The sequence below is a fragment of the Marmota monax genome, unplaced genomic scaffold, assembly GCF_021218885.2.
Source record: "Marmota monax isolate L192 unplaced genomic scaffold, Marmota_monax_Labrador192_F-V1.1 WCK01_AAM20220418_F8-fsc00097, whole genome shotgun sequence".
Taxonomy (NCBI): Eukaryota; Metazoa; Chordata; class Mammalia; order Rodentia; family Sciuridae; genus Marmota; species Marmota monax.
This window is the reverse complement of record NW_026694162.1, coordinates 5,933,964-5,950,228: the sequence shown is the minus strand read 5'-3', so window position 1 is coordinate 5,950,228 and position 16,265 is coordinate 5,933,964. Positions and strand designations below refer to the sequence as shown.

Below are 16,265 nucleotides of genomic sequence, written 5' to 3'. Positions count from 1 at the left end.
ATTCTTTCTGCCTTTTTTAAAAAATTTATTTTAGTTGTAGAGGGAAACAAGATATCTTCATTTATTAATTTATTTTTTATGTGGTGCTGAGGATCAAAACAGTACCTCACACACGCTAGACAAGCACTCTGCTACAGCCCCATCCCCCCGTCTTCTCTTTTGATTCTGGCAAAGTCAAGAGTCTCAAGAGCAGCTCTATACCCTAGAATAAAAGTTCCATGAGAAAAAGGTGTTTTGTCTGTCTGGTTTGTGTCTATGTCCCAGAGCCTTGAAAAGTACCTGGAGCATTTATTTCTTAAAAGAATAAAGGAAAGAATGGCTAATCATATGCTTCCCTTTTCCAACTTCATCTATGTGAAATATACTTTGCATTAAAATATATATATATAAAAGGAACAACCTACCACTAGGTCAGCATTTCACAGTTCTGACTCCACAGACCATTTGTTTCTGGAGGTGGGGAGGCTGTCCTTCGCATGGGAGGATGTTTAGCAACACTGTTGGCTTTTTCTCACAAGATGTCAGTAGCATCCTTCCCGCCCAGTTATGGTCCAAAACTGTCTCCATGGGACACAATCTTACCCAGCTGAGAATCCCTGTTGTTGGCCCGCAGAGGGCTCCCAAAGAGCTGACCCAGACCCAGAAAACTGTTGTTTTTCATCTTATTCATGATCCTGAGACAGCGTTAGAGGAAATCCTACCTACTCCCTGCCCACTCTGAGGTGAACGCACCAGACAGGCCTGTGGTGAGAGCTGTGGGTGGGAGGAAATATTTGGTAATGAAAAGCAGGCAGATGTCTTAGACACAAATGAAGACTGAGCCGTGGGCCCAGGCCTTGTCTGTATTCCACAGGAGAAGCCCCTGGTGCCGAAGTGAGGATGGACTTGGTTTTTAATGATCTCCTCTAACCCTTCTCCACCACAAGGGCATTAAAGCATCTATACATTGTACCAGTAGCAGGGGATCCATCAGCAGCAACTTCACTTAAAATCCAGCTTGGAGCATCTGCTCCTAATTATAAGCAAGGCTGAGATTCATTAATATCACCACAACGAGTTCAACAGGCTCTTCAGAGAACAGGCTCTGCCCAGCTCTCGCAAGACCAGGCATAAATGTGAGGAAGGGCAACTGGTTCTGCTCCCAACTGTGGACAAGCTGAGCCTCTCACACCTGTTTCCCTGGCAAAACACCGAGGGATCAGAGAAACAGCCCACCAGCAAGACTTGAGGACTATGCCTCTCACCTGGCAAAAACAAACCACTAATACCCAATCCTGGGGCAAGGATGCAGTAAAACACACATTCTATAATTCTAGGGGTGAAACTTGTACAGCGTGGTAACATATGTAGATGGTCTTTGAAATGCATATGCCAGTATACCAAACATTTCAACTTCTGGGAATATATCAAAAAGAAATAATTCAAATGAAGTTAGACTCATGTGCCCCAATCATTCGTTATATAATTATTTGGAAAAAAACAGAAATAACTAATTCCTATCATCAGACACATTGGTTTGCTATGTTGTAGGATATACATTCACTGGACTAATACATACCAATAAAATGTCATTTACAAAGACTAATATCATATTAAAATGTTTATACTGTGCTATTAAATGAAATAGAGAGAGAGAAAGAGAGGGAGAGAGAATGTATCAGATCATAAAAACAGCATAATATGTACCATGAAAATAAAAACTTTGGTATTAAAAAAGTCTACTGACAGGGGCTGGGGTGGTGGCTTCGTGGTAGAGCACTTGCCTAGCATGTGTGAGGCACTGGGTTAGATTCTCAGCACCACATATACATAAAAAAAAAAAAAAGTTCTAATAATAACTAAAAAAAAATTTAAATGTTTAAAATAAAAAATTAAAAGTCTACTGAAACAAATAGATGTCCCCCAAATAAGGTAAAAGTGCAGTATATTGGAGGATACCTTCTAAATTATCCTTAAAATGTATCTATTTTTTTAAATTAGGACTGGAGTTATAGCTCAGTGGTAGAGCACTTGTATATGATGGGTAAGGCAGTAGGTTCAATCCTCAGCACCACATAAAAAAAATAAATAAGTAAAATAAAGGTATGGGGTCCATCTACAACTAAATTTTTTTTAAAAAGGTGTAATATAAAGTCAAAAAAATAATGGGAAACTAATGATTAGAGCATAAATTCATCGCTTCTATCTTCCCTTCTGTATTGCTCCCTTCCCCCACTAGAGCAAAAGCCCCAAGTGCCTGACACACAGCAGATGCTCAACACATTCTGGAAATTTGGATATATGAGTTAGACTATAGGTTTGCTTTTTTTTTAATTTCTCAATCAGTAAAACAAAAATATCGTTACCAGTGAACTTTCATGTACTAGAAGTGAAAGAGTAAACTGGACCAATCATTTTGGAAAACTATTTAACCATCTCAGTTAAAACTGAATGTTCTTCTGGTGAACCATGGGCCGGGAACACAGCTCAGCAGTAGCACATCTGGTTAGTATGACAAGGCCCCCAGCTTCAACTCCCAGTACTGAGGGATAAAATGTTCATGGTAAGCAGAGTATTGCACACCTAGAAATGTACCTGAATATGGACTCACCAGAAGGCATGCCCAAGAGGATGCTATCACATAGTAACCAAACCCAGGCAACTACCACAATGCCCCTCAATAATAGAACAAGTAAATCATTTGTGGAGCAACCATACCACTGAGAATGAAGAAACAGCAGCATGTGCACTGAGTGCCAAATTAGATGTTGATTCCAAGAAGCCATGCACAAAATGGCACATCCTTATGGTTCCATTTGTGAAAGGATAAGAGCAGGCACAACTAATCCATGGTGTTAGAAGCCAAGAGTGTTCTTCCTGCCAGGGGGACAGGCAGTGACTGCAAGAAGCACAAGATGGACTTCTCAGATACTCATAATATTCTGCCTCTTGACCTGTTTGCTGGTTGTAGGGTGGATTCAATTTGGGTACCTGGGATCTCTTATATTTCAATGAACCACACTCCCCAGCAACTCAGGGCTGCTGAGGCCAGGGGATCTTTTTCATGATTATGTCACCATTTGCTGCACACCTTGACCTAGAGCCCTGACAAGGCTAAACTCACTCCACTTCAGCATTTATGCATATATCAAGTTCTGTCTTGTCTAAACCTTCCCCCTCAAGTGTACAGACTGACACCCTTCCTCCTATTGGCAGTATCCAGGTCCCTAGACTCTGGCAAAACAGAAGAGGTTGCAGATGTATTTTAGTAAGAGTCTAGGTAAGCTGAGGTCACTAAATCACTAGTCAGAGATGAAGGCTTAAGTGACCATCAGTCAGAAATGGCCCAGGGTCACAAGAAGGACAGTGCCTTGGGAAATCAAGTTCCCAGGACAGTGTTAGTCCATTTGCAGACTTTTTCTTTGTAGAATAACTTCCATCAGGTTTCCCAATGACTGTACAACTCTCTTTCTGTGCTTTGTCTCAGAAAGTAATCATGTATATTTCTCTCCTGCTATGTCCTAAGTGAGCCTAAAACAGGAGCCTTGCCACGGAGGCAAAGAACAATAAAACCCACTGAATTAGGGTCCAGGGTAACCATGGAAGGAGACTAAAGATAAGGCTCAAAAAATCATAGCAAAGCTCTTCCTGAGGTACCAATGTCTTTAAGCCACCAACCTAGCACATAAAAATCTCACAATTTCTCAAACACCAGAGAATATAGCATTATCTTATCTTTACTGTGAAAAGCATTTTCACTTCATTCACTGAAAGAGACACAGGCCTCATTTAAGAGGGCTCGTCAAAGGTTACGGACCAGATCCCCAAGTCCAAGCAAGGCTGGCTGGCTCTGATGCGGGGTAATGCTGTGACCTAAAGAAAGAGCTGGACACCAACCAACCAAGCCCACCAAAGTCCCAAGGGAGTCACCATGTCCAGTGAGACCTGAAACTCTCCAGAAGGCCTTAACAAGGGGGCAACAGGAAGACCCTAGAAAGCCACACAAGTCTCTTCAATAGCCTTAACTGCTTTCTCCCTCTTGGCAACAGTTTTATCAATTTTAGGTTATCATTAATGAACTATTAATTACAGGAGATTCAGCCAAATATAGAGTAAAGCAAAGTTTCAGAGTTTGCTCAGGGAGCAATGGAAGGGCTTCAGAAGAAGGAATGCAGCCAACCCTTGTTTTCCAAATTTTAATGAATCTGTTTTTGATACCCTCTGATCTTTCCAAAATAATCTGGGCAACCAAACAAAATGATTTCTACACCAAGGAGAGGATCAAGTGGTGCCATCCTGCAGGGCAGATCCTTCAGACATTCTGAGCTTCCAGCATTTGCATCTCTGTGCCTAAGAGCATACTTCCTAAGACAGCAAACACCCTTTGTTAACATTCACCACTCCTTGTCTAGTATGTGCCCTTAACACCACTTCCAATTCAATACCCTTTTCACTGTAACCTAAAACCAAAGCAGAGTCAATTTCCTTCAGTTCTTCTATGCAGAAAACATACCAATTCTGTTAGAGAAGATGCAAAGCCAGACCACAGTCGAATGGAATTGGGCAAGCCCTCTGGAGACAGGAAGATTTGCTGAGATGATCCCCCTGAGATTTTATCTATGGAGGGTCCCATATCAGTTCCACTATGCTCTTGTGTGCAAGTATCCCTATGGCCTTGGTACAGGTCAAAGGTTAACTGTTATTCCACTCTAGGGAAACCACCACAGACACACACACTGGAAGATAAGATCTTTCTTTCTGCTGATATCAATGGGCCCTACTGGCATAAAGAGAAAATAACTACACTCATAATGATCTACTGCAAATCTTCAAAATAAAATATTCATTTGTCTAATATATTACTTGTTGGAGCTATCAGTGTTGGCTCTTTGGAATAAATAGTAATTCTCCAGGAGTTTTCTAAAAATGCAATCTGATAACTACCTGCATCAGAATCATCTAGACTGATTATTTAAAATGCAGGTTCCTGGATGCCATTCCTGACCTACTGACATCTGTTCTCTAGACTAGCAGGCTGAAATCTGTATCTAAAACAAGCCCTGACAGTACTTTCTAAGATTACAAAGGTATCAGTCTGAAAATGCTGCTGCAGAACATCCATCCCTCAAGGCACTTCCATTTTTACCTTGGGCTCCCTTAGGAATGGGTTCGAGTGATTCCATCTACAGTGTGGGACAGAAAGGGTACAGCTAAAAAAGAGAGACAGAGGGCGGGGGGGGCGGGGGGGGAAGAGAAGAGTCCTCTGCTGTCTGCACAAATGTTTTCTCCATGTTTTATTAGTGCCAACATCGTTTGGGACACCTGCAGTACGCTCTGCACAGATACCAACAGACTCTGCATAAATGGCTGCTTACCCCCACGTCATTAAGTGGGGTACCATTGACAGTGCTTGCTGTAGTGTGGTGTGTCAAGATCACACAGGAAGAATCTGAAAATTACTTACAAGAGTTTTAAAACTCATCCTTCTTTCCTTCCCCAGTGCATCAAAGTTCACTTTCAAGCATCAAATGGGAGAGGGTCTCCTGAGGGATATATTTTCACAGAACCATAAGAAAAGTTAACCCAAGCAAATTAATATGGACACCAGTATCATCTTTCTAGAAAAATTCCTGATGGGCTGGGGATGTGGCTCCAACGATAGCGCACTCACTTGGCATGCGCGGGGTGCTGGGTTCCATCCTCAGCCCCACATAAAAATAAAGATGTTGTGTCCACCGAAAACTAAAAAAAAGAAAAAAAAAATTTAAAAAAATTCTCTCTCAAAAAAAAAAGAAAAAGAAAAATTCCTGATCTGTGAACGAGACATCATTATCTCCATGTCTGATGGATAGAGAGAAAAGTTATGCCCTGAGCCACTGAACAGATTGTTACTCTTGCAGATTTCTTGTTTAAATGCAGATCCAAGGGCTGTAAAAAGCACATGCCACACAGCACTCCCCATGGGCCACCACAGTGAATGCCTGTGTGTCAGTTTCTCCCCCAAACTGTGATCCCTGAAGCTGAAAAGCTTGTTTTTCATCTTTAGCCTCAAAGTCTGGCCCCCAGTTGGTTCTCAGCAGTGGAGGTGGTAGGGGACAAGGAGCAGCCCCATGAATACTAATGTCATTTTTGAAAGATAAACATGACAAATCATCACTCTGTCCAGAAAACTCTACGGTGTCTTTATTTCTAAACAGCAGTGGGAATTGTCAGAGCTCTAAAGTCTAGGACACTTGACTCCAGCAGGAAGGAAAAACTCATAGACTGAAGACACTAGAGAAGTAGTAAGTATTCTGGGGATAGAGGACTGGGAAAGCAAAGTGCACACAACAAGAGAAAGTCGCAGAAGAGGGGAGAAAAGAACAGGCCATCCTTCCAAGTACTGGGGCCATCTGTGTGCCTCACTTTCTACAGCTGACTCACTTCCCTGTCCCCTCACAAAATGTTTGTTAAATTGAAATTGTATGGAGCATGCTTTCTAAGCACCCTAAGGAAGAGCTTGCCATTTGCAGGAATCCTGGGGCAAACACATCGATGGAAGCTCCTCAAAGGATTTCCCATTTCAGGACCTTCAGACCTGCTGGCCCCACTGCCTGGAATGCAATCGCCTCTGCTCCTTACCTGGCTGGCTCCTGCCATCATTGGGGCTCAGCCTCTGAGCCTTTCTCATGCTATTGAGTTCCTCCTCCTCCCTAGTATGCATTCTAAAAGCAACAGCATCTCTACCTACTTAGCACTTTTCTTAGTCACACCAATGTGACTGTTTTGTGATTGTCTATCTGTCTACCACACTAAACCAGGACGGTATGAGCCCTGTCTGTCTTCTGCACCCAGCACCTAGCAAAGAAATGGCATAGCTGGCATTTTGGAAGAATTTTCACAACAACAAACCACCCTGCCCTGCGTGAAGTCTTTGTTAGTGTTTGGGTTTTCCTAAACCACAGCAAATCTGTTTCAGCTGCAGTGAAGTCTAGGCCCTCTGACTATCTGTCATGATCTGAAATGGAAGAGGTGGGTCTTTGGAAAGAAGGAACAAAGGTCCGGCCTAGCTTACTAGTATTTCCAGGTGGTTCTAAAGCCAACCTGGAGCCTGGGGACTGCCTAAATACCAACAAGAAGCATTGCTAACTGCCACAGACGCAACCCCAAGGACAATGATACTAACGGCACCAAGACCAAACTGCAAGCATCTGATAACAAAGGATGCAAGGAAGCCATAGTAACACACAGACTGGCTGGACCATTTGCCTCAAAATGGACCCCATCCCCCTTCCTGCCTATACAGCCAGCCTGGGACCATGCGGCAGGAGGAGATGAGGTTCTCCCTCCTGAGATGGGCTAAGGGCAACTGGATCAGAGATTACAGACAATTAAAGCTTAGCTGGTATAACAGGTCCTCCAGGGCCTTCACATAACTAGGATTTGGGCAGAGCCGAGCACAAACCCCATCCCAGAAATTTCATGATGGTAGTTGCTGGTTTCAGGAGGGACCCCAGGGTCATAGGAAATATGATGGAGAGGTCTTCTCTGCCAGGATCTACAAATGGAAAGTAACAGAATGGGAAGTAATCTCACACAGCCTTCCAAACGAGCAACCAATGGAGCAAAGACAGGCTCAAGGATCATGGAATGAATTTCCCCAACATGCTTCTAAGACAGAAAGCAGCATCCATGGCTGTATGCCATGGCCCACACTCATGAGGCAGAATAGAAGTGAGCCTTGGAAAACAAATCAAAACATCAGGGACACTGGCCACTCAGAGATCAGGAACATCCCAAGTATGCCCAAGTCAAAGACTCAAGCTTATCCTGGACAAGACTAGATTGAGAACTGTCATTAAGAGTGGGCTTTTAACCATGATCTCACTCAGCCACAAGGAGCTCTCTACAGGATCGGAGACTGCGCCTAAATGGTGAGGGAGTTTTTCGGATTTTTTCCCCTGTATCAGATTCCTCCTGCCTCTCAACGACACTCAATATGTTGGTACCCACCACCACTGTCAATTACTAATAGAATGAGCACATATTCAAAGCTAGTATGTGTTAGGGTCTGTAAACAAGTCAGGATGGCACCTGGCATTTTGCAGAGGGAGTGGTTTGTGAAGTAACACCAGCGAGCCATTAAGTGTGGAGATTCCTTATTGGTTGACTTCTGTATCTAGTTTATGTTAATTAAGATAAGCTGTGTGGAATGTATATATACCCCTCCTGTCCTACAATAAACGATTCCCACTCCTGCTGTATCAATCTACACAAGTTGCTCGTCACCCCCTGGTTATTTTGCTGCAGCCAGACGGCGGCAAGTATGAATTACTGGGGTCACCCCTTTACAATGACCCCCACAATCCATGGTGGTGTGGACAGTTCCCTCATGGATTCTAATTCATCTAAACATTCCCTGAGCAGCTTCCTGCCCTGGGCTCTATAGTAAAGGTCTGGAGATAGCAAGTTCTTTATAATAGTGTATCCTGAAAGGAATTACAAAGTTGTGAAGTCCTGGCTTAGAGATAGGGGTTGGCCAAAAAAATTTTTAAAAAATAGTTTTTCAATGTGTGTGACACCTAGAATTCCCACCTATCAGAACACTAGCACCCCATGTGCTTATTATATTCCAAAAGACTTTCCTTCCCCAGGGATTGATCCAGGAGGTGTGCTTAGGATGCAATTCAAGTCAACAAAATGCTTACCGACCACCTGCTGTGTGCAAGACCTGAGAGTTAGGATCTTACTTCAAGAAGCATCCAACTATTAAAGAAGCTAAAATATAGGCATACACAACTATGAATTGAAGAATAATAATGCATAAAAATGCTATAGAAGTTAATATTAATAAAAAATAACAGCCTCCTCTTATCGAGCATTTAACAAGCCAGACAACGCATTAAGCCAATTTACTCTTCATGCCAACCCAGTGCAGCCAGTCAACATAATGGACATCTATTGACATAATGGACATCTGTTGACATCTGCCCTCCAGGCATGCATTTCTTCTTAAGGAATTGCCCTTCTACCACTCTCAAAACATGGGACCCAGTGGAGCCCCGACCACCACGAGTGCCAACTCTCAGTTCCAGCTCTGGGCATGTAACACAGCCCTGCAAAATCATCATATTCTACCAAATTGGACAAAGGGACTGAAGAATGGGTACATAACACAAGTAAATCTGACAAGTCTCATTTATTCTAGAACTTTTATTGGCACTGCTGAGACATAAAAATTATATAATGATGTAACTTTGATAGATATAGAATTAATGAGCTACTATATGGAATTAATCAGCCTGAGACTAAAACTAACATAAGGGAAAATAAAGTCCAAAGACAGAGGGGCAGGAGAGAGAATGACAGACATACACAAACTACAAATCCCATGATATTAACTTGAGCCCCTGGGTGTAGCCTTACAAGAAACCACAGTTTATCAGTAGAATTTTCAGTTACACACTAAGTTTTCTAATCTATTTAAGCCAGCTTGGACTAGATTTCAGTCACTTTCCAAGTTCTCAACAATAGTATATTATATTGTATTCTCCCAATAAAACAGATGAGGAGTCAGAGGCTCAGAGACAAGCAACTTAAGACTGCTTTAAATTAACTATGTAATGATATGGCGCATTTAAACCAGAAATCTGCAAGAGTATCAATCTGTTCAGTGGCTCAGGGCATAACTTTTCTCTCTATCCATCAATGACAAAATGGAGACAGGTGATTTGTCTGGCTGTGGTCACTTTCATTTGTGATGGGTTAATTTCATGCTTACCTCCACAATGAGGGTGCTGGCCTCTGCAGTCCATCTTTCTGCAGGGATCTATTAAACTTTTCATCCTGAGCACATCTTATATTTTGGTGTCATACTAGATAACATATGGTTAAAAAAAAAAAGAATACTTGTACGCTTAGGCAAATTATTTAACCTCTTATAGGAAATTTCTTTTGTTTGTAATTATCTCACCTGGGGAGATATGATCAAGCATGATCTTGAATCTGAGGAATTGCCCAAGGAATACATAGTAGAACTTACCATAGGAAAGGTAAAATAAGTCCTTCTGAATATGTCCAATGTGAGATACTAAGTTGGGTTTGAAATGCACTATATTGAGTAAATAAATAAGAAATGATGTGTTATAAAATATTTAATTACTAACATTACTTTGTCTCAAGTAAGATAAGATAGTTGAGGTAATGATTAGGTCCCATTGCTCTAGGGGAATATTATAGGTCCAATTATCCACTTGGAGCCACTTCTTGGTTTTGAAAACAGCCTCATCAGCAGAGAGGAAAGTACTTATCCTCCCAGCAATGCAGTCCAGCTGAAATCCTGTGGGGTTGGGGAGACCCAGGAGAGACAGGGCATTCAGCCTGAGAAGGTCAACTGGGGCAAAAAGCTCTACCACACCTACCAGGCAAGACCTAGCTTTTCTCTGGCAGGGGAAAACTGAAGGTAAGGACAGAAAAGACAAGAATGCTCTTGGGCCTATCCACTTTCAAATTTTCCCTTTATAACAATCTCTGTGAAATAATTATTTCTATCAGTGGTCATCTGGTACAAGGGATTTAAGATAGTGGGTTCATTAAAGTGAGTCAGGATCACAGACTCATTTAAGTCTCCTTGAACCTGTTTAATCAAAATGATTTTCTGCTACTCTCCATTACAAGCTGAGTTTCTGTGGTGACAGATTAATGACTGATCCACTAAGCCATACCACCTCTCTTGTCATCAGCCCCACCAACTGAGCCAGCCCCTGTTCTATCAATAAGCTCCACTTGCCCTTGAAACTCATTATAGCTGAGATGCTAAGATCAAATGAGCAGATCTGATGCTTGCTGCCACCCCAGTTCTGCTACAGAGACCACCGAATTCCACAGGGTATGCACCAGAAGGAAAAAAGAGCGTAGGCTGGTCCTTGCACTCTCATTAGAATTACAAACCCAGGTCACTCTGGAGTAAGATAAATGCCAACCAAGGCAACACTTCTGAGTCTCTGGGCCTGATAAAGGCAATTATCCTGGAGTTAAATGTCAGGGCTAGTTTCATGTGTGTAAAAGAAAGAAAATGCCATGTTTAGTGTAAGCAACAATATTATTTTAATCAAATCCAAAGCTTATTAGTAGGAGCCGATAAGGGCTGACATGACTTCTGCAATAAGCTGTGTCCACCTGGCTTCCTACTGCACTTTGTCTTAGCCTGAGGTTCTCCACTAATGGCTCTCAGGCTCTAAGCATGGAAGATTTGTAATGTGATGTCAATAGAATTGCACATTCAAATCCACCCAGCCCTTGAGTGGCTGTGGAACCCAGGCTCCTCCACATCCCAGCTCTGAAATTTTAACCAAGAGACTTAAACCTCTCAGCAAATAGGGAATAATAGCACTCTTTTATAGGATTGTTATGAATAGTAAATTAAATAACATATAGGAAGTACGTTTAACAATGCCTGGCACAATAAGTGTTCCATACATGTTAGCTATTATCTATTTCTGCAATGTTTTACCCTTTCAATTACAACCAGAACATATTTCCTTTATAAGAAAAACCGTACTTTAAAAAAAATGAAAAAGAAATGTACAGCAGCCTAAGAATGGATGAGAGGTTACATAAGAGATTTCATTTATTAATCCCATTCACCTTTGCAACCTAGTGCCTAGCACGTGGTAAGCAAGTATTTGTTGGAACGAATGAATGAAAAATGAACAGAAGGACTTTTCCTTGTGGTAAAGGTCATGAAAGTCAAAGTCATATCAGATTAGTAGTATCTTGATGTCTAAATCTCAAACCACAAAGGAGTTACGCTGTATGACATCTAGAGACAAGAATTTATTACAAGCAATACAAACAGTTGCCTTTTTCATATCCTCCTCCTTTATACTGTATTTGTGCAAAAGTTCAGGCCTCCCTATGACCAAAAACATCCCAATTGCTAGTCTTTGTAAAAGAATAATGACCAAACTAACAGAACACAAATGCATTTAGGAGCAATCATCTGAATGTTGTTATATTTCTCCTGGATCCTTAACTGTAGTCAACAAGCCATGAAGGTTTTACTTCTGAAACAGAGATAGTAGATATTTGTGTGCCTAGAGCACACAAGTGATAAGTAGAGGCTGCTTAGTTGTCTCTGGCTATATCACAGCACACACAGTAGTCAAGGGAGCATGGAATACACATCTCGCCATCATATCCATTTCAATATTGGCCCAGTAAAAACCACCAATGAATGCCATCACCTCTCCAAAAAGAGCTCTTAGCTTTCAGTTTCCCACATTCAAACTTAACTCCTAAGTATCTTTCCCCAAAGTTGAACAAATTAGCAAGCAGTGGGTAATGCAAATAGTTTTCTCACACAATGAGTTTCAAAAATTGACAAGCATCTTAACAGTAATCTTAGGACACAGCCTTTCAAAGTTATCCAAGGCTCTGGAAAAACAACAACAACAAAAACCATAGCAAAGAGGCGGAGGCTTTCTCAACCTAAAGCAAGGCCTGGCTCAGCGAAAAAGATCAGCCTGATTGAGCAACTGCAGCGCTAACTGGGACTTTTGTCCGCTGAGTAGCTGATTTCTAGAGAAAGCAACATTTTACTTTCTGATCCCAGAGGACTCAGGCTTTGTGGTTATTCCAAGTAAATGATCCAACTGAAGACACTTGAACTTGCCCTAAAAGAGCATCTGATCTGAATTTTGCAACACTTTCAAGAGGTTAATGGCAGTAAATTGTGTCTGAGCCACTGCTGGTATAAGATGACTCCATGAAGCATATAAAAAGGTTGATGATTGATGATATTTGAGATTGTTTTAGACATTTTTTAGATGTTTTTAATGTTATTCTGGATCGAATCATCATTTTTACAAATGATATACTGCTAAAAATAGTAGTTTAAAACCTAAAACTGGTCCAGAAACAAAATGCAATGTATTTGAACATTAAAAGCGTCGCTTTTCATTGGTAAGCCTCAATTTTTTTTTACAATAGCTAAGGCAGTATTTCTTAAACATAGGGATTACCTTGTATATTTGTTTAAAATATGAATCCTAGCACTCACCCCAGAAATATGGAATCAGAACCTCCAGGAGGGAAGAGCCTGGGTGCTATAATTTAGCAAACACCCCAGGTAGGTCTCATCATTAATCAGGTTTAGGAAAAAACATTGATCCAAGGATATAAAATGTCAGCACTACCCGTAAGCAAGATTAGAAATGAAGCCCAATTTTTAAAAATATAAAAGTAAAGGAGAATTAAGAATGTCACATTTAAGATACCCTGAGAAAGAAACCTTAAAGAAGCACAAAAGCAGGTAGGTAGACTTTTCCACAACCCAAAGATCCCAACAAGCACAACGCACTCCCATCCCACCCCTGCTCTGGGAATCAAGGGACCAGCAAAGGTAGCCCTTCACCTCTACACCTGGCCCAATTTGCCCAGCTCTAGCAGAGTTTAGCATCTGCCCTTCCCAACTATCTAAAACTGGTAAAACAAACCAAAAGCACCAAGCAAAATTATTTCTACCCTGGGTGAGTCAATAAACAAAAGCTTCATGGTTTGGGCATCTTTTTCAGTCATAGGCAAAGATAGTCAGTACAGGGCTCCTCGGATCTGAGCAGAAAAGGGGACCAAGGATGGTTAACAGAGCAAGTCAGAACATGTGGTGGGGTGGGAGAGGACTGCAGGGAGTATATCTGCTACAAAAGTAGGGCCCCAAATAACTGTGGAAGTTCAATGAAAGTGCTCAAAGGTCCCTTTCTAGGAGAAGCAGCCCATCATCAACTATGGGAAAAAGAAAGAATGGGGAATAGAGAGATACTCAAACCCCACTCAAGGCTATGAGTCCATCTGCTGCTCTAAAATGGGACCTGAAGAGGATGCTCTTTAGAAAGCACAAGGAAACAAACATCTGGCATTCATTCAATTCTCTATACCTTCTCCCTGCAAGGGATACTGGAAATGGGACTATGAGGAATCCAGTGGAGATGAGTAAAAGACCTCCACTTATCTCCCACCTTGAAGAACCTATAAACATGCCTATGACAAAATGGGGGGCTATGTGGTATGGTCAAACTATTTAAAAACACATGCATGCTGCTAAAAATATTAGTTTAACATTAATTTAGCAAAAATATTAATTGAACCTAAAACTGCTCCAGAAACAAAACAATGCATTTGAACATAAAAATCTTCTTTTTGTTGTTAAGTATTGGACATTTTACAATATTTAAGGCATATATAGGAGAGACAAAACCTTCTAATGTTAAGTACCATAAAATATCACACTTCCAAGTCCCCTTGAAGAGCATGGCCCCAGCCACCTGGGGCAGTCTTTGAAGGAGCTGGCAGAGGCTCCCACTACACAGAAGGGATGCCATCTGCTGAAAGACTGAACTGGTGCCTCTTGCTCCCACATCTTCTGGGGCACACCTGGAAAGTGGCAGCCAACCCTGGGGCAGAAACAGGTAGCACAGGTGCTTCTGAGTCCAGGAGTGAGTTTCTTCCTTCCCAGGCTTCTCCTTCAGGGATTTGGGCCAATTCCATGGGCCACCTGCTCTCTTTCCCCCTTCCCTAAAGATTCAAAGGGTCAAAACCTCCATGGTCCTTCCCAATATTTTATCAGGCCCATTGTCAGGGCAGCCCTCCACCATGACCTCCTCTCATACCATCCATAACTGGTTCCGTAATAAATGATCTGGGCTCATCCCCAAGCCTAACCTCTCCAGTAAAAAATTTTCTAATACACCCCAAAAATGGTCCAAATCACTGCCGCCCCAGGAAGCTTCTCCCTTGGGCTTGGCAAAGTCAGTCATTGCCATCGGGAGAATTCAGAAGCTTAGGGAGTCTGTCTCTCCACAGTTGCTTGGGTTTGTGCTGTATATCACTGCAATCACCTGCCTCAGTCCTACAAATACATACACCTGAACAACAGGTAACGGGCAAGAGCATCAAGCCTTCAAAGTTCCCTTTAAAGTTCCTCTCAGGCAAGACGCACCCACTGACGCCCTCCGTGGGAGGTCTGCACCTGACAACCTTCCCACCAGGCCCCAGAGCCCTCCTCTCCAAGAGACCCCTCCCCTGCCCCGCAGGATCTAGCAGCAGCCGTACTCACGTCTCGGAAGCGGTTCCAGTATTTGTCCCGGTCATACTGAGAGACGGTGCTCAGCCACTGGTCATTGTCCAGGAAATTGCCGTTATCGAGGCCCGCGCCTCGGGCGAAAGCGTCCAGGTGCCGGCTCTCGACTTGGAGGAAGCACCACGCCGCGGCGGCCGCCGCGAGCACCGCGATCGCTGGCATCTGCGGAGCAGGGGCACGACCGACCCTTGAGCCCCTAGGGCGACCGTGAGCCTCTCGCCGGGGACCCCGCGTCTGAGCGCTTCGGAAACCGGCCCCAGCCGTAGAGGTGGAGACCTCACAGCGGGGACCGGGTCGTCCCTAGCACACCTGGGGCGCTTCCGCGGAGCTAGAGACCTTGGGACCTGTCTCACGCATGGGGACTCGGCTACAAATGCAGAGGCTGGGGCACAAATTAGGTGCAGCTAGCAAACTACAGAGGACCCCTCTCACCTGTTCTCTGGGTGCCCCACAGAATACTGCTCTCAGGTCAGGGGAGTGGGTACCCCTCCTCAAAAACCCGGAGCCCGGGATCCGCAAGCCGCACTCGCACAGACGGTGCCCACAGCTTTGAGGCATAGAGAGGGTGAGCAAGGTTTCCAGCAGCAGCGCAGGCTCTGGGCAAAATTGGAAGCGGGGGTGGATGCCCGCAACTGGGGTCTCGAGTCCCTAGCTAAGGGAAAGGAAAGCTTCGCCAGCCCTGCGGTTTCGGATGCAAGAGGGGCGTGCGGAGATACCCCCAGGCCCTGACCCTGCCATCCCTCCGGGTGGGCAAGGAAGGTCCCAACTGCGCCAAGTTGGGGAGCTGGGTTCGGCGGGGCACGTACCTTGGGGGGCCGGCCCGGGTCCCCGCGTCCGAGTTGCTCGAGCTCCTTGGCGCGGTCGCAGAGAAAGCTTATCTCTGGCTGGCTTCCCGACGCTCCTGCCACCAGCCGCCGCCGCCGCGCGTCCGGCCGCTTTGTGAGCCCGCAGCGCTCTGGCTTGGCTCGCTCGCCGGCTCGGGCGCGGCGTCCGCGGGCGGAGAAGCTGGAGAGCGGGAGCTGAGGCCTCTGGCGCCCCCTGGCGGCTATGTGCTGCCGTGCGGCCCGCTGGGCAGTCAGGACTCCAGAGCCGGGAATGTGGGTTATTCACATCTCAATGCAGGGCAGACACCAGCTATCGGGGCCCCGGATGGTGCAAGATAGTCGAGGGA

General features: G+C 43.8%; 1 protein-coding gene across 1 annotated transcript in view; it reads right to left on the bottom strand.

Moving 5' to 3' along the window:
* Nucleotides 1-16,059, bottom strand: part of Spock1 (SPARC (osteonectin), cwcv and kazal like domains proteoglycan 1) — a 515,785-nt gene extending 499,726 nt beyond the window's left edge. The window contains exons 1-2 of the mRNA XM_046465855.2: nucleotides 15,901-16,059; nucleotides 15,071-15,256 (exon numbers count right to left, since the gene is read on the bottom strand). Coding sequence (XP_046321811.1) covers nucleotides 15,071-15,256 — 186 coding nt within the window. The 5' untranslated portion in view covers nucleotides 15,901-16,059. The remainder of the gene's footprint in view (nucleotides 1-15,070; nucleotides 15,257-15,900) is intronic.
* Nucleotides 16,060-16,265: the final 206 nt, after the last annotated feature.